At 44.1% G+C, this 19,344-nt stretch overlaps 1 protein-coding gene across 2 annotated transcripts in view; it reads left to right on the top strand.

The window, feature by feature from the left end:
* lamb2 (laminin, beta 2 (laminin S)) overlaps positions 1-19,344 on the top strand; it is a 164,703-nt gene that overhangs the window by 62,169 nt on the left and 83,190 nt on the right. For both annotated transcript variants that reach the window (XM_060835292.1, XM_060835293.1), the window contains 2 exons: positions 4,784-4,863; positions 14,959-15,094. In XM_060835292.1, the coding sequence (XP_060691275.1) occupies positions 4,784-4,863; positions 14,959-15,094 (216 nt within the window). The remainder of the gene's footprint in view (positions 1-4,783; positions 4,864-14,958; positions 15,095-19,344) is intronic.

Genomic DNA, 19,344 nt, shown 5'->3' with positions numbered 1-19,344 from the left:
GAAAGAACGTTCACCACCAAAAGGAATAAAAATCCAAGAAATATATATATGTTTGGGTCTGTGTGTATCAGTGTTGTAGTTATTGGTGGTGTGACTGTGACAGTGTGTGTAATGTGGTCTATTGTGTGTAAGGGGAGCGAGGGGAGGGGGTGGAGTGGTCTGTTGTCTCTATGGGGGACTTGGGGGAATGTGGGATGATTTGTGAGGTCTCCATGGGGGGTGCAAAAAACCAGAAAATGCTGGAGAAACACAGCATGTCTAGAAGCATCCGTGGATAGAGAAAAGAGTTAATGTTTTGAGTCTGATATTGAGGAACAGTTTCAAAGACAAGTCATATCAGGCTCGAAACATTAATTCGCTTTGTTCCTCCACAGATGCTGCCAGACTGGCAGCGTCTCTCCAGAATGTCTGTGTGTGCACCTGTCTCAGTGTGAGTGTGTGAACGTGGTCTGTGTGTGTATCGATCGCTGTGTGAGTGAATGTGTCTGTGTGTATCTATCTCTGTGAGAGTGTGAGTGAACGTGTGTGTATCTATCTCTGTGTGAGAGTGTGTACATGGTCTGTGTGTGTATCTATCTCTGTGTGAGTGAATGTGTCTGTGTGTATCTATCTCTGCGTGAGAGTGTGAGTGAATGTGTCTGTGTGTGTATCTATCTCTGCATGAGAGTGTGAGTGAACGTGTCTGTGTGTGTATCTATCTCTGTATGAGAGTGTGAGTGAATGTGTCTGTGTGTGTATCTATCTCAGTGTGAGAGTGTGAGTGAACGTGTCTGTGTGTGTATCTATCTCTGTATGAGAGTGTGAGTGAATGTATCTGTGTGTGTATCTATCTCTGTGTGAGAGTATGAGTGAATGTGTCTATGTGAATATCTATCTCTGTGTGGGAGTGTGAGTGAATGTGCCTGTGTGTGTATCTATCTCTGTGTGAGTAAACGTGTGTGTATCTATCTCTGTGTGAGAGTGTGAGTGAACGTATCTGTGTGAGTGTGTGAGTGAACGTGCCTGTATGAGTATCTAGCTCTGTGTGTGTATCTAACTCTGTGTGAGCGTGTGAGTGAACGTGTCTGTGTATCTATGTCTGTGTGAGTGAACGTGTGTGTATCTATCTCTGCATGAGAGTGTGAGTGAACGTGTCTATGTGTGTATCTATCTCTGCGTGAGAGTGTGAGTGAACCTGTCTGTGTGTGTATCTATCTCTGTGTGAGAGTGTGAGTGAACGTGTCTGTGTGTGTATCTAACTCTGTGTGTGTGTGAGTGAACGTGTCTGTGTATCTATGTCTGTGTGAGTGAACATGTGTGTATCTATCTCTGCATGAGAGTGTGAGTGAACGTGTCTGTGTGTGTATCTATCTCTGTGTGAGAGTGTGAGTGAATGTATCTGTGTGTGTGTATCTATCGCGATGTGAGAGTGTAAGTGAACGTGTCTGTGTGTATCTATCTCAGTGTGAGAGTGTGAGTGATGTGTCTATGTGAATATCTATCTCTGTGTGGGAGTGGAAGTGAATGTGCCTGTGTGTGTCTCTATCTCTGTGTGAGTGAACGTGTGTGTGTGTGTATCTATCTCTGTGAGTGAACGTGTCTGTGTGTGTATCTATCTCTGTGTGAGAGTGTGAGTGAACCTGTCTGTGTGTATTTATCTCTGTGTGAGAGTGTGAGTGAACGTGTCTGTGTGTGTATCTATCTTTGTGTGAGAGTGTGAGTGAACATATCTGTATGAATCTGTCTCTGTGTGAGTGTGAGCGAACGTGTCTGTGTGTGTCTATCTCTGTGTGAGAGTGTGAGTGAACGTATCTGTGTGAACGTGTCTGTGTGTGTATCTATCTCTGTGTGAGAGTGTGAGTGAATGTGCCTGTGTGTATCTATTTCTGTGTGAGTGGGTGTACATGGTCTGTGTGTGTATCTATCTCTGTGTGAGTGAACATGTGTGTATCTATCTCTGTGTGAGTGTGAGTGAATGTGTCTGTGTGTGTATCTATCTCTGTGTGAGTGTGAGTGAATGTGTCTGTGTGTGTATCTATCTCTGTGTGAGTGAACGTGTCTGTGTGAGTATCTAGCTCTGTGTGAGTGAACATGTCTGTGTGTGTATCTATCTCTGTGTGAGAGTGTGAGTGAATGTATCTGCGTGTGTATCCATCGCGATGTGAGAGTGTGAGTGAACGTGTCTGTGTGTGTATCTATCTCTGTGGGAGTGTGAGTGAACGTGTCTGTGTGTGTGTGTGAGTGAACCTGTCTGTGTGAGTATCTAGCTCTGTGTGAGTGAACATGTCTGTGTGTGTATCTATCTCTGTGTGAGAGTGTGAGTGAACGTATCTGTGTGTGTATCTATCGCGATGTGAGAGTGTGAGTGAACGTGTCTGTGTGTATCTATCTCTGTGTGAGAGTGTGAGTGAATGTGCCTGTGTGTATCTATTTCTGTGTGAGTGGGTGTACATGGTCTGTGTGTGTATCTATCTCTGTGTGAGTGAACATGTGTGTATCTATCTCTGTGTGAGTGTGAGTGAATGTGTCTGTGTGTGTATCTATCTCTGTGTGAGTGTGAGTGAATGTGTCTGTGTGTGTATCTATCTCTGTGTGAGTGAACGTGTCTGTGTGAGTATCTAGCTCTGTGTGAGTGAACATGTCTGTGTGTGTATCTATCTCTGTGTGAGAGTGTGAGTGAATGTATCTGCGTGTGTATCCATCGCGATGTGAGAGTGTGAGTGAACGTGTCTGTGTGTGTATCTATCTCTGTGGGAGTGTGAGTGAACGTGTCTGTGTGTGTGTATCTATCTCTGTGTGAGAGTGTGAGTGAACGTGCCTGTGTGTGTGTGTGTGAGTGAACCTGCCTGTGTGAGTATCTAGCTCTGTGTGAGTGAACATGTCTGTGTGTGTATCTATCTCTGTGTGAGAGTGTGAGTGAACGTATCTGTGTGTGTATCTATCGCGATGTGAGAGTGTGAGTGAACGTGTCTGTGTGTATCTATCTCTGTGTGAGAGTGTGAGTGATGTGTCTATGTGAATATCTATCTCTGTGTGGGAGTGTGAGTGAATGTGCCTGTGTGTGTATCTATCTCTGTGTGAGAGAGTGAGTGAACGTGTCTATGTGAGTATCTATCTCTCTGTGAGTGAACGTGTGTGAGTATCTATCTCTGTGTTAGAGTGTGAGTGAATGTGTCTGTGTGTGTGTATCTATCTCTTGTGAGTGTGAGTGAACGTGTCTGTGTGTGTATATCTCTGTGTGAGAATATGAGTGAATGTATCTGTGTGTGTATCTATCGCGATGTGAGAGTGTGAGTGAATGTGTCTGTGTGAATATCTATCTCTGTGTGGGAGTGTGAGTGAATGTGCCTGTGTGTGTATCTATCTCTGTGTGAGTGAACGTGTGTGTATCTATATCTGTGTGCGAGTGTGAGTGAACGTTTCTGTGTGAGTATCTAGCTCTGTGTGAGTGAACGTGTCTGTATTTGTATTTAACTCTGTGTGAGTGAACGTGTGTGAGTATCTATCTCTATGTTAGAGTGTGTGAATGTGTGTGTGTACGTGTATCTATCTTTGTGTGAGAGTGTGCGTGAACATATCTGTGTGAGTCTGTCTCTGTGAGAGTGTGAGTGAACGTGTCTGTGTTTGTATCTATCTCTGTGTGAGAGTGTGAGTGAATGTGTCTGTGTGTGTGTATCTATCTCTGTGTGAGTGAACATGTCTGTGTGTGTATCTATCGCGATGTGAGAGTGTGAGTGAACGTGTCTGTTTGTATCTATCTCTGTGTGAGAGAGTGAGTGAACGTGTCTATATGAGTATCTCTGTGTGAGTGAACGTGTGTGAGTATCTTTCTCTGTGTGAGAGTGTGAGTGAACGTGTCTGTGTGTCTATCTCTGTGTGAGAGTGTGAGTGAATGTGTCTGTGTATGTATCTATCTCTGTGTGAGTGAATGTGTGTGAGTATCTATCTCTGTGTGAGAGTGAGTGAACGTGTCTGTGTGTGTATCTATCTTTGTGTGAGAGTGTGAATGAACATATCTGTGTGAATCTGTCTCTGTGTGAGTGAACGTGTCTGTGTGTGTCTATCTCTGTGTGAGTGTGAGTGAACGTATCTGTATGAGAGTGTGAGTGAGCATGTCTGTGTGTGTATTTATGTCTGTGTGTGAGTGTGAGTGAATGTGTTTGTGTGTGTATCTATCTCTTTGTGAGAGTGAGAGTGAACCTTTCTGTGTGAGTATCTATCTCTGTGTGAGAGTGTGAGTGAACGTGTCTGTGTGTGTGTGTGTGTGTGTCTATCTGTGTGTGTGTGAGTGAACGTGTCTGAGTGAACGTGCGTGTGTATCTCTGTGAGCGTATGAGTGAACGTGTCTGTGTGTGTATCTATCTCTGCTTGCAAGTGTGAGTGAACGTGTCTGTGTGTATGTATCTATCTCTGTATGAGAGTGAGTGAGCATGTCTGTGTGTGTATCTATCTTTGTGTGAGAGTGTGAGTGAACGTGTCTGTGTATGTATCTATCTCTGTGTGAGAGTGTGAGTGAACATGTCTGTGTGATTATCTATCTCTGTGTGATTATCTATCTCTGTGTGAGTATCTATCTCTGTGAGAGTGTGAGTGAACGTGTCTGTGTATGTATCTATCTCTGTGTGAGAGTGTGAGTGATCGTGTCTGTGTGTGTATCTATCTCTGTGTGAGAGTGTTAGTGAACGTGTCTGTGTGTGTATCTATCTCTATGTGAGCGTGTGAGTGAACGTGTCTGTGTGTTTATGATGATTTTGGTACCTGTATCAGTTGGATGATGTCAGGATGATGTTCTGATCTTGTACAGAGTGAACACTGGGCATTGAGCCATGACCTCAACGGGTGTCGAGCCTGTGACTGTGATGTGGGAGGTGCATATGACAATCTGTAAGTAGACAGTTCATTCACATTTAAGATTCCTGAGTGAACGTGAATTTGCTTTTGGATTGATGGTGTGACTGGGATTGAGGAGAGAACTGTACTTCTACAGGGAGGTGAGGGAAGGAATTTGGACAGTTAAAACAAAAACTGAAATGACTGGTAAGTCTCAGCAGGTCTGGCAGCATCTGTGGAGAGAAATCAGAGTTAACCTTTCGGGTGTAATGACCCTTTCCAAGAACTGACATGTTCATATTTGGTTTTCTGAGACATGAGTAGTTTCAGTGTGTTTTTCATTTACAGAAACCACTGCGTGATTGTGTTGCTGAGAATGGAGCTAGTTCCTAAGTGCAACAGACCAAATCAAACTCTTGAGACCGGTACAGAGAGGGTTACATACACAAAAACACAAGGCGTATGAGCAGCAGGAATCCTAACGCACCATTTAGTATCAAAAGGTGGAGCACTGGGAAAGCGCAGCAAGTCAAGCAGCATCCAAGGAGCAGGAGAGGCGACGTTTTGCACATAAGCCCAATGACCAGTGCTGACCTCAATTCCATTTTCACGCCTTATCCTTATATTCCTGAGTTATTTTGTGCCTATTCCTTCTGAATGTCTTCATCACCTCAGCCTGCATGCCACTTTGTGATAGAAGGTTCCAAATATTCACAACCCACTCAGTGATTATATTTTTCGTTACCTTAATCCTAAATGGCCAATCCCTAACCCTCAGGCTGAGATCTCGACTCTTCGGTATGTGGAACAACAGCCTCTCAGCAGCCACCCTGAGGTATAAAACCTCCCAGAATTTTATACGTTTCACTGAGATCACCTCTCATTGTTCTAAACTGTATATGCAACATTGGCCCAATCTCCTCCAACTGTCCGTCCATGGCAACCCTCACAATCCCAGCAATCAGTTTGGGAAACATTCATTACATTTCTTTCCAGGCCAGCAGTTTATTCCTCAGTAAAGGGGTGGGACAGTGGCTCAGTGGTTAGCTGTCAGTGTGGAGTTTGCATATTCTCCCTGTGTCTGTGTGGTTTCCTCCAGGTGCTCCGGTTTCCTCCCACAGTCCAAAGATGTGCGGGTCAGGTGAATTGGCCATGCTCAATTGCCCATAGTGTTAGGTGCATTAGTCAGGGATAAATGTAGGGGAATATGATAGGGGAATGGGCCTAGGTGGCTCATTATTCAGAGTGTCAGTGTGAACTTGTTGAGCTAAATGGCCCATTTGCACACTGTAGGGAATCTAATCTAATCAAGCGCTGCTGCCTCACAGCACCAGGGACCCAGGTTCAATTCCAACCTCAGACAACTGTCTGTCATTCTCCCCATTCTGTGTGGGTTTCCTCCCACAGTCCAAAGATGTGCGGGTTAGGTGGATTGGCCATGGGAAATGCAGGGTTACAGGGATAGGTTTGGGGACGGTTCTGGGTAAGATACTCTTTGGAGGGTTGGTGTGGACTCAATGGGCCGAATGGCCTGCTTCCACACCATGGGGCCTCTATGGTACTTACACCAGCTGCAGTCTCAACAAAGCCCTCTGTAATTCTAAGAAGACTTGCTGACACTTCTTCTGCACTCCCCTTGCCATAAAAGAAAGATACCTTGCCTTTCTAGTTCCTTGCCACACGTGCATGTTAACCTTCTGGGTTTCCTGTGTAAGGACACCCAGGTCTTACTAGCACCAACATTTCTCAGTCTCTCACCTTTATTAAAAAAAATTACTTCTCCATTTTTTATACCGGTTATGATGACCGGTGGCTCAGTGGTTAGCGCTGCTGCCTCACAGCACCAGGGTCCCAGGTTCAATTTGTGGAGTTTGCACATTCTCCCTGTGTCTGCGTTTCCTCTCACGGTCCAAAGATATGCAGGTCAGGTGAATTGGCCATGCTAAATTGTCCATAGTGTTAGGTGCATTAGTCAGAGGGAAATGGGACTGGATGGGTTACTCTTTGGAGGGTCAGTGTGGACTGGTTGGGCCGAAGGGCCTGTTTCCCCACTGTATGAAATCTAACCTAATGTAAACAATTACTGAGGAATTGAATTTGAAAGATTGTAATTGAAGGATTATTGATTTTTAGAAAAAGAACAGATATTGGATTTTAAAAAAAGACATTTCTTGGAAACCCAGTGGTTCGAGGTGATCGCTGGACTTGGCTGCTTGAACTGACTCTAGGGGAAACACCTGACTGTTTTTATGACCCAGCTTTCTGGCTGTTCTGTTTGAATAGTATATTGTAAACGTGGAGGTTGTCTGGATTTTCAGTTGAAGGGAATCCTGCTGGAGATCAAACTCCTCAGTTGGTGCCTCTTGTTTCCAAAGCACCTTCACAGTGAATTCAGTGCGAAACCTGATTCTCTTCTTGGAGAGAGACTGGAAAATTTCTAGAATTGAGTTTCTTGAGCAAGATGCATCTCATAAAGTCATAGAGATGTACAGAATGGAAACAGACCCTTCGGTCCAACCCATCCATGCCGACCAGATATCCCAACACAATCTTGTCCCACCTGCCAGCACCCGGCCCATATCCCTCCAAACCCTTCCTATTCATATACCCATCCAAATGCCTCTTAAATGTTGCAATTGTACCAGCCTCCACCACATCCTCTGGCAGCTCATTCCATACACGTACCACCCAGTGTGTGAAAAGATTGCCTCTTAGGTCTCTTTTATATCTTTCTCCTCTCACCCTAAATCTATGCCTACTAGTTCTGGACTCCCCAACCTCAGGGAAAAGACTTTGTCTATTTATCCTATCCACACTCCTCATAATTTTGTAAACCTCTAAAGGTCACTCCTCAGCCTCCAACATCTCCAGGGGAAACAGCCCCAGCCTGTTCAGTCTCTTCCTGTAGCTCAAATCCTCCAACCCTGGCAATATCCTTGTAAATCTTTTCTGAACCCTTTCAAGTTTCACAACATCCTTCCAATAGGAAGGAGACCAGAATTGCACGCAATATTCCAACAGTGGCCTAACCAATGTCCTGTACAGCCGCAACATGACCTCCCAACTCCTGTACTCAATGCTCTGACCAATAAAGGAAAGCATACCAAACACCTTCTTCACTATCCTATCTACCTGTGACTCCACTTTCAAGGAGCTATGAACCTGCACTCCAAGGTCTCTTTGTTCAGCAACACTCCCTAGGACCTTACCATTAACTGTATAAGTCCTGCCCTAATTTGCCTTTGCAGCACCTCACATTTATCTAAATTAAAATCCATCTGCCACTCCTCGACCAATGGTCCATCTGATTGAGATCCCATTGTACTCTTGGAGGTAACCTTCTTCATTGTCCAATACATCTCCAATATTGGTGTCATCTGCAAACTTACTAACCATACCGCCTATGTTATTACAAAATGGGAACTTTGAAATGGAAACTTCAGTGAATAAGAATCAATGCAGCTCAGTGAACACAGGGATGGATGATGAAAATTTAACAGTATGTAGTGTTCTACTTCTGACACAAAATCGAAACTTTATTGGTAGATTAGTTAGGTTCTAATAAGGAGAGAACAATGGAGGTCAATTTCATGTGCAAAAATGTGAAAGGTAGGAAGGGAAAGAATATATTTAATCCATAAGGAGTGCTGGAGTACCAATGGATAAAAAGATGCAGTAGATGAAGAAGCCACATAAATAAAAATGTCTGAAATGAAAACAGAAATTGCTGGGAAATCTCAGCAAGTCTGGCAGCACTAGTGGAGAGAAATCGGAGTTAATATTTCGGGTCCTGTGATCCATCTTCAGAATTAAAATTGTCTAACTCATTGTAGCATCGATAAATACCTTGATGCAGAGAGAGGGGTGCGGATCCACACTTTGGAATTCACTCAGTTTCTGTTTGGAAGAGAAAATGAAAAAGTTGAGAATAATACTCTTTTGACAGAGAACAGCATTTAAAGATCCAAAGACTCGTATTCAGGTTTAGATTTGTGTGTGTTTACTTATACTTATTCCAGCAATAAATATTCTGAGAAATACCAATGTTAGCACAGACTATGACACAGCCACTACCAATACAGTAGCAGCGATATTGACACAGACATTAGCGATACTAGTTAGCAACAGATTGTCTCTGTAATCCTCTGCACTGCAGTACTGCCTCAGTTTTGACATTATTGTGAATAGATTTCAATCATAGAATCCCTATCAAGTGGAAGCAGACCATTTGGCCTTCCAAAGAGCATCCCACCCAGACTTATTGCCCTTACCCTATCCCTATAACCCTGCATGTCCCAAGGCTGATCCACCTAGCCTGCACACCAGTGGGCACTATGGGCAACTTACCATTGCCAATCCAGCTAACCTGCACATCTTTGGTGTGGGGGAGGAAACTAGAGAACCCGGTGGATGCCCACATAGACATGGGACAGGGGTGATGTGTAAAAGGGATATACAAACTCCACACAGACAGTCTCCTGAGGCTGGAATCAAACCTGACTCCCTGATGCTGTGAGACAGCAGTGCTAACCGCAGAGCAACTGTGCTGCCCTTCAGTCGATTCAGTGGGTGCCGCAGGGCAGTGCATTCCCTCCCCATAAGAACATCATAACAAGGAGGAGTTGGCCCCTGGACCCCATTCAATAAAACTGTGGCTGATCTGATTGTGAGCTTAGCTCCACCTTCCAGCCTCCTCTGCCAGAAAAATCGTCATTGAAAAATCCAAGTGAACCTTGAATATGTTAATTGGCCTAGCCTCCATTGGTCTCTCTAGAAATGGTGAACAATCCTCAGAGAAGTTCTACCTCATTTCTGTCAGATAATAAAACCCCTTATTTTTAAATTGCCTTCTCGGGCGCAACCACAAAATATCTCTCAGCATCTTGTAGCAGCCTGTTGGTCTAGAGGTATGATTCTCACTTTGGGTGCAAGAGGTCCCAGGTTCAAATCCTAGACAAGTTCAGTTTTTGAGAGCAGCACGATGGCTCAGTGGTTAGCGCTACTGCCACACAACACCAGCGACCCAGGTTCGATTCCAGCCTTGGGTAATTGTCTGTGTGGAGTTTGCACATTCTCCCTGCGTCTGTGTGGGTTTCCTCCGGGTGCCCCAGTTTCCTACTACAGTCCAAAGACGTGCAGGTCAGGTGAATTGACTATTCTAAATTGCCCATAGAGTTAGGTGCTTTAGTCAGAGGGTAATGGGTCTGCGTGGGTTACTCTTCAGAGGGTCAGTGTGGACTTGTTGGGCCGAAGGGCTTGTTCCCACACTGTAAGTAATCTAATCTATCCTCTTTAGCCTGGTCTCTTTGTTCAGCAACACTCCCTAGGACCTTACCATTAAGTGTATAAGTCCTGCTAAGATTTGCTTTCCCAAAATTCAGCACCTCGCATTTATCTGAATTAAACTCCATCTGCCACTTCTCAGCCCATTGGCCCATCTGGTCCAGATCCTGTTGGAATCTGAGGTAACCCTCTTCACTGTCCACTGCCAAGATCTCAGAGATAACTATGTTTGGTGACATCTATGTACGCATGATCGAACACCAACAGCTATCTTAACATCTCAAACTTTATTTGTTTCATTTTCAAAAACCAAGACTAATTGGCTAATAGGGTTTTTTCCCCAAAATGCATCCCTGCAGAGAAAAACTCATTTTCTTTCTCATACCCAGTATGTGTCAGTCTGTTTTTGTGTTCATGTTTCATATTATTGAGGGTTAATCATTTATATTTTCATAATACAAACAAAACGTTAGTCAGTTTTGCATCTTCATTGAATACGGTTAAAACTCACACAACACCAGGTTATAGTCCAACAGGTTTAATTGGAAGCACACTAGCTTTCGGAGCGACGCTCTTTCATCAGGAGATTGTTGAGGACACAATTGTAAATCCAAATCATTGAATAAGCTTTGTTTTAATTCAATAATTCTGTGTCTACTTAATACATTTGGTTTGTGGATCTTTTGATTTTAAGCCTAATGTAGAAAAAGCATACAATCAGCTATATTGTGAATGGGTTCAGTTTGTGCAGTGGACTAGTCAGACTGAGGAGAAACAGTGCAGTTCATCCATCTCATTCATAACATAAGGGGACACGTGGGATAGTGAGCACATCTTGTGAAATCAAAATAGCTTGTGAAATTACCAAAACTGGGACAACACATCCATCCTAGGACAAGCCAAACAGAGACACGCCCGAGAATTCCTAGAAGCATGGCATTCCAACCGGAACTCTATCAACAAACACATTGTCTTGGACCCTATTTACCATCCCTTGAGAAAAAGAACCGGAAATGACATCACAGGAAATGACATCACCAACCCAAAGAAATGCAAAGATATAAATAGAAAGCAGGAAACATCAGTATTGCTTCGTCCGGAGGCTCACTGAGGATGTTACCTAGTATGGTGACGAAACATCTGAAAATGAACCTTCCAGCTCAGCGAGCAAACCTAAATCCATTATCAAAACTTTTCTCGAGGTGGAAGAATTATCCCTATGTGACTTGGATACAGTAACTAAGGTTAGGTTAACGGAATTGTCTGAAAAGTGCTGTTGAAATTAATACATGGACTAGGAAAGCATATATGATTGAGGTGATAGCAGAACGGTTATGTTGGGAGAATGGCAAAGCAAAACCAAATGTAATTCAGTTGGGTTGGTCAGGATGCAGGTGAGATGACAAGGACAGGAAGAGAAAATGCTTGGACATGGAAGAGAAGGAAAGAGCATATCAGAAGGAGGAGAAAGAAAAGGAAAAGGAAGTAGGACTTAATAAGTTCCAGCAAGAATATGAAGTAAGGGGAAAGTACATAAGCACACCAGCTTAAAGAGCTGAAACTGAAAGGAGGCCTTTGGCACCAAGGAGGATGTTAGAACATAGAACCTAGAACAGTACAGCACAGAACAGGCCCTTCAGCCCACGATGTTATGCCGACCATTGATCCTCATGTAAGGTAAACCTAATGTATGAACCCTCAAATTTCTGTGACCATATGTATGTCCAGTAGTCTCTTAAATATCCCCAATGACCTCGCTTCCACAACTGCTGCTGGCAACGCATTCCATGCTCTCACAACTCTCTAAAGAACCCGCCTCTGACATCCCCTCTATACTTTCCGCCAGACAGCTTAAAACTATGGCCCCTCGTGTTAACAATTTCTGCCCTGTGAAAATGTCTCTGGCTATCAACTCTTTCTACACCTCACATTATCTTGTATACCCCAATTAGGTCCCCTCTCTTCCTTCTTTTTTCCAATGAGAAAAGTCCATGCTCAGTCAACCTCTCTTCGCAAGTTAACCCCTCCAGTCCAGGCAGCATCCTGTTAGGCCTCCTCTGAACCCTCTCCAAAGCATCCACATCTTTCCTATAATAGGGCGACCAGAACTGGACACAGTATTCCAAGTGCGGTCTAACCAAAGTTTTATAGAGCTGCAACAAGATCTGGCTCTTAAACTCAATTCCCCCTGTTAATGAAAGCCAAAACACCATATGCTTTCTTAACAACCCTGTCCACTTGGGTGGCCATTTTAAGGGATCTATGTACTTGCACACCACGATCCTGCTGTTCCTCCACACTGCTAAGAATCCTGTCTTTAATCCTGTACTCAACTTTCAAATTCGACCTTCCAAAATGCATCACCTCGCATTTATCCAGGTTGAACTCCATCTGCCACCTCTCAGCCCATCTCTGCATACTGTCAATGTCCCGCTGCAGCCTACAACAGCCCTCTATACTGTCAACGACACCTCCAACCTTTGTGATGTCCGCAAACTTGCTGACCCATCCTTCACTCCCCTCATCCAAATCAGTAATAAAAATTGCAAAGAGTAGAGGCTCAAGGACAGAGCCCTGTGGAACACCACTCACCACTGACTTCCAGGCAGAATACTTTCCTTCCACTACCACTTGCTGTCTTCTGTCGACCAGCCAATTCTGGATCCAGACAGCTAAATTTCCCTGTATCCCATTCCTCCTGACCTTCTGAATGAGCCTACCATGGGGAACCTTACCACACCCACTGCTCAATCCTCATCAGAATGTTGCCAAGGAATGATCTGAGTCCAAGCCAAGACATAACAGAGCAATGTTTAAATCTGTACTGGCCGTCCCAAAATTTGATGAACGTATGATTCCACGAGCACATGCATAGGCCATTCGGCCAGTCAAGCTTGTTCCATCATTTCACAAGATCATGGCTGATCTGATTGTAGCCTCAGTTGAAAAGGGATGCTGAAACATTTATCATTTCTTTCAAAAAAAATAGCTAAGCAGATTAATTAGTCAAAAGAAAAAAAGAATTGGACTTTGCTCATGCAACACAGGCTGACAAACTGCTCATGAGGTTTATGCCTTGCTTCTATAGATTATGAGGTGGCAAATGCGGTCATTCTCGGTGCACGCAGGTTCGCCCAGAAGCAGCCTGGACAGACCTATAATAATGCATGCGGGGGTAAATCAAACTAACGCTGACCATTGGGTGTGGATGTTAAAGGTGGAGACTACATATGAGACCCTTAAAGAAATAATTCTCTTGGAAGAATTTAAAAATTCACTCCTGCCATTAGTAAGAGCTCACACATTGAAAACTAGATAGGTGCAACAAGAAGACAGGCAGCTGAGTTGACTGACAATTACAAACTGCTCTGCAGATTCAGAAATGTTTCCCACTACTCCCACAAACATGAGGCCATCGAAAATGGGAAGGTAAAAAGGAGACAAATCACCATCGCTTGCTGCACCAATATTTATTGCCCATCCCTAGTTGCCCCTTGAGAAGGTGGGGGTGAGCTGCCTTCCTTAACCGCTGCAGTCCATGTGCTGTAGGTAGACCCACAATACCCTTAGGGATGGAATTCCAGGATGTTGACCCAGTAACAGTGAAGCAGCTGAGGGTAGTCGAACCTAGGACACTACCCTGAGGATCTCCTGCAGAGATGTCCTGGAGCTGAGAAGACTGATCTCCACCAACCACAACCATCTTCCATTTTGCTCGGTATGACTCCATTTTCAGGAGAGCACTCACCCGAATGCAGCCTGGATGTTAGGGCTGTCCCTCTCCCCTCCCATCTGGAATTCAGTTCTTTTATCCATGTTTGACCCAAGGCTGTGATAAGGTCAGGAGCCGTGTGGCCCCGGGGGAACCCAAACGGAGCGTCACTGAGCAGGTTATTGCTGAGCAGGTGCTGCTTGGTAGCCCTGTTACTGACAACGTCCATCCTTTACTGATGGTCAAGATTAGACTGATGGAGCAGTAATTGGCCAGGTTGGATTTATGTGTACATGACAAACCTGGGCAATTTTCCACATTGTTGGCTAGATGCCAGTGTTGTCACTATATTGGAACAGCTTGGCTAGGAAAGCAGCAAGTTCTGGAGCACAAGTCTTCAGGACTATTGCAGGAATGTTACTAAGGCCTATAGCCTTTGCAGTAGCCAGTGCCTCCAAATATTATTCAATATCAATTAGAGTGAATCAAAGTGACTGAAGACAGCTGTGATGCTGGGGATCTCTGGAGGAGGCTGAGATGGATCATCTATTCGACACTTTTGGCTGAAGATTGTAGCTAATACTTCAACCACTTGCTTTGTACTAATGTGCGGGTGTGTGGGGATTCCCCCATTGTTAAGTGCTTGAGATCTAAAAAGAAGTGTTTAGTAAGGTATTTGTTGTGTGGGTTTTAATTTTCCATAATCCTTTTGAATTGAGGAAGGTGCCATTAAAATGGAAACTAGCAATTGTAACTCCTTTATCCAAAAAGGGAGGGAAACAGAAAGCAGGAAACTACAGGGCAGTTAGCTTAACAACTGTCAAAGCAAAATACCTGCTCCTTTAATGCCGTTGAGTATTTTTAAGGCTGAGCTGGACAGACGTTTGATTGAGCTGGGAGTTAAAGGGTATGCAGCCAGACAGAAAAGTGGAGTTGAGGCCAAGGTCAGATGAACCATGATCTTCTTAGATGGCAAAGCTGTCTCAAAAGGCCAAATGGTCTCCTTCTGCTCCGAATTCCTATGTCACCCAGTGCCCCTAGGCCAGCCCTATCGGGCCATTGTTGCGATATTAGTGTGGTGAGCTTTGTGCCTATCTTCAGTAGACAATTGGTCTGTGTGTTTACACAATTCATCCTTTTCTGCTAATACCCAGCTGCTCGATGGAAACTGGCCAGTGTCGCTGTCGGAGTCACATTGTCGGCAGGCAGTGTACGCTTGTGGACTCAGGGTATTTCTTCATGGCTCTCGATCACTACACATATGAGGCAGAGCTGGCCCAACTCAGCATGGTAAGTATGTCCCTTGTACAGAGGACCATGCAGGCAGTGTGCCCCGTGTACAGGGTAGACACTGTGTCTGTGTACATGGGAGTGTGTGCTGGGTGTGTCACATGTACATCAGACTGTGTGCTGGTGTGTCCGTGTACATGGGAGCGTGTGCTGAGTGTGCCCCATGTACATGGGAGCGTGTGCTGAGTGTGCCCCGTGTAGGTGGGAGCGTGTGCTGGTGTGTCCATGTACATGGGAGCATGCCCTGTGTACATGGGAGTGTGTGCTGAGTGTGCCCCGTGTGGTGAATGCGTCCATGTATAGGGGAGTGTGTTCTATGTGCATGCCAACCGAAACACAAACCCAGTAATAGGGAAAGGCCAAATGAACGCTGTGGAAAATCACGTGGACTTGCGTGAGGCTGATTACTCCACTGTCCGCCCCTTGTGCTGCATGTTCTGACGATCCCAGCCTTTGCAGTCCTACAGTCACTAGCAGCCTCCTCCCATCTCTGCTGAATGGTCACTGTTCATAGATTATCGGGACCAAAGAGGACTCAACTTGTTTTTTTGCAGTATTCACTCTGAAACATTCAGACACACACCAGCTGGTCTTCATTTGAATATTCTCACAAATTGTTTATAATCTGATGCTGAGACTAGATTGATAGCTTAGATCATGCCCAATATAGTGTCTAATCAGCAGTTCACAAAGGCAGCTCACCATCCCGACCCTCTCAGCAATAAATGCTGGGCCCAGCCAATGACATCCATATCCTATGGGTAAGTTTTTTAATTGCTGCAAATGTGTTGCTGGTCAAAGCACAGCAGGCCAGGCAGCATCTCAGGAATAGAGAATTCGACGTTTTGAGCATAAGCCCTTCATCAGGAAGCCTGATGAAGGGCTTATGCTCGAAACGTCGAATTCTCTATTCCTGAGATGCTGCCTGGCCTGCTGTGCTTTGACCAGCAACACATTTGCAGCTGTGATCTCCAGCATCTGCAGACCTCATTTTTTACTCGAAGTTTTTTAATTGGTCTGTCACAGAGCCTAATTTGTCTCTGCTGTTACTGAGAGGGTGAAACACCTAAAGTCATTAAAAATCTATAATCTCAGTGCATTTAGAAGAGACAAATATGTGGAAAATGCGATAAATGAGAGAGGATAGAGATTTTAAGAGAATGTGAAGTCGAGAGCAGAAGAGAGAGTGAGACAGAGAGAGAAAATAGCCAGAGGGCTGTGCTTCGGAAATGGAGTCAGGCCATTTCCAGAGCCTGACCATGTTTATGTCTCCTGAAGATGTGAGCAGGTAGGCTTGATGGTTTCTGTGTTCCTGGGCAGTGTTAGAGGTATGTGGGTGCTGAGATGAGCAAATTGGGTGACCAGCCTGTTTGTTGGGACCTTTCCCTGTTCTCCAACATCGTTCTTAAGCCCTTTAACCATCATCCCCAACCCTCACCCCATACCAAGCTTCTGACCACACCCCTCCCCATATCCCACACGCTTTATATTCCCCAAAATAATTATGACTGGGTCCAGACTCCGGATTTTTGTGTCCCATTGCAGTGTCAGCAAAGGGTGAAGTAATTCTTTCTGAGAGAGTTGGGAATCGAACCACTTCCTGTGGCTGAGTCCAGGGGAATAGAGAAACTGAGGTACAAAGACAATATCTGAGGCAACAGAAGCATTGTCATTCCTAATTACTTCTCTCTGGCTGAGATTTCCTTTATCCTTTCCCTTGGGCTATTTCTGGCGTCATTCCACATTGTTCGACCTATTTAATAGATGCACATTCAATTCCATGTTAATGCCCAGGGTCAAAATTGAAAGCCAAGGCATCCTGAAACCGAGATGACACCTTGCACATTGAAGCTGTGATTCCAGGCTCTCTCCCTCCCTTGTTCTCTTCGTAGTGCCTATCCATTATCCATCATCACTTGCCCTACTAATAAACCTCAGGATATCTTTGAAATAAGAACATAAGAGCTAGGAGTAGGCCACCTGCCCCCTCCAGCCTGCTCCACCATTGAATAAGATCATGGCTGATCTTCTCGTTCACAGCTCACTACCTGCCTGCTCACCATAACCCAGAATTCTTTTTTCTTTCAAAAATCTCTGTCTTTACCTTAAAAACATTCAATGAGGTTTCCTCAATTGTTTCATCGGGCAGGGAATTCCACACATTCACAACCCTTTGGGTGAAGAAGTTCCTCCTCAAATCAGTCCTGACATTATAGACATTAGAAGTAAATGGACATTAAAAGGTAAACTTCTAACAGCCGAAAGGAGTGTCCTAATCAACGATATTTTAAAGGCTTCTCCACAGGAACCCATGAACAATGTAAATCCCCTCACATGTCAAAACAAATGCCTACCCACCCACTGCATAAAAATCTAAACTTTTAATAAATTCCTAAAATTGTCAATCAAACTGCGAGCCCAGCTCCCTGCTGAGAGGGGTAGTGCTGGAGTTACTGGAAGTCAGCCAATCATTTGAAACAGCCCCAGGTTATCGGGACAATATTCAGGAAATGTTGACAATGCAGCCTGTAGAAACTGAAACACTAGACGGCTTTTTACGAAGATGTAGATGGTGTTAATTCCCATTATAATGGATTATCAACCAATAGAGTGTAGCAGGTCTTAGTTCTTTTAAGATCAACTGCAGGACAATTTTTTTTTTCAAAACAACGATTGCTGGATATTTAAATCACAGACCCATACATAACGTGAGATTTTCCCAGTCCATTTTTCTATGGATTTGAAATATTTGAACCATGTTAATGAATACTGACACATTGACAATTAATGTAATGGTCAATTTGGTTTTGCAAGACAGAACTCTAAGCTCAATTATTGCATTGAACATGTATCTAAATTATAATGCAGCATTTAATCATGACATTGAATATCATTAACAAATGTAAAAGTCTCTGTCTTATGAGAATATTCAGGTATCTTCAGCTGCCCTCCCCCACTGACCATGAACTTGCAAATGTTTTTTTGCAAGAGTTTATAAAAGCTCCACATAGACAAGGTCCATCATCGAGCAGGAAATGGTCACTTCCTACAGTCCCCACAGTGATCACTTCCTACAGTCCCCACAGTGATCACTTCCTACAGTCCCCACAATGGTGATCTCAGCCTCAGAAGAGGTGGATGAGATGCACTCTGCACCTTCCTGACCTGTAAACAGACCTCGCAAAGTGACCTGTGGTTGGGAAAGAATTATAATTTGCAGTCAGGAGTCCTAAATGTTTGGCATTCCTAAACCTATTTCTGTCTTCAATAGTAGACAAAATTCTGGCCCAAGAGGAAAATAAACAGATAGCTAGGTTGATAGGCAGGAGAGAGTGGCGCTATAAAACTCTGTCAACATCTATATTTCTCTCTCCCTCTCCCTGCAGTCACTATCTTCTGCCTATGTCCTCTCCTATTACACTGGGGCAGTGGACTTGAAATCTAGCTCTGCTATTCCTGAAGTCATCACAATAGTTACATGCTTTTATCAAAGTACGCAAAGTTCTGAGTTTATCTCTCAGAAAGACACAACTGAACTGCAAAGTGGGATCAGCTTTCCCACTGTTGTTAATAATAACTATTGTTTATTACAAATGTATACATTCTCACCACAGGTTTAAAAATCTATGTACTGTGAACATGTAACTCTACCAGTTAAAAGTCTAACCCCTTTCTAATGTCCCTCTGTACACATACAGACAGAAACAATTGGTGTTATGAGTGGAGGGGAAAACACATGGGTGAAGCAGTTCAATGGCTCCAGTCCACAGCATTTGTTGAGATGATCCTTTTGCTTGTCAGGGTTTCTGTTCCTCGCTCTCTTTTTCTCCAAGTTCTTTCCACTTCTTCACAAGAAACTCAGGCAGTTGCTGCACTAACTGCAAAGTCTGTCAGTTACATGAAAGGGCCCAGCTTTCAGCAACTGAGAGGGGACAGTAAATTTATGTTCATCATGTTGAGGTGTTTTATTGGAAAGAAATATGGACATCACATGTGCTTTCAGCAATCCAATGGCTTTTGCCAGTATCATTCATACCCATAGGCTGCTCAGCATCACAGGAGCTCATCTCTCTTTCTCTCTCTCTCTCTCTCTATCTCTATTTCTGTGTGTGTCTCTTTCTACCTGTCTCTCTCTCTCTCTCTCTCTCTCTCTCTCTCTCTCTCTGTCCCTTTCTGTTTCTATCTCTCTCTCTGTCCGTCTCTGTCATACATTGGTGTTGAATTAACATGCTGTGCTATTAGTTAAATTT

The sequence above is a fragment of the Hemiscyllium ocellatum genome, chromosome 14 (genome assembly GCF_020745735.1).
Source record: "Hemiscyllium ocellatum isolate sHemOce1 chromosome 14, sHemOce1.pat.X.cur, whole genome shotgun sequence".
Lineage (NCBI taxonomy): Eukaryota > Metazoa > Chordata > Chondrichthyes > Orectolobiformes > Hemiscylliidae > Hemiscyllium > Hemiscyllium ocellatum.
This window is presented reverse-complemented; position numbering and strand designations above follow the sequence as displayed.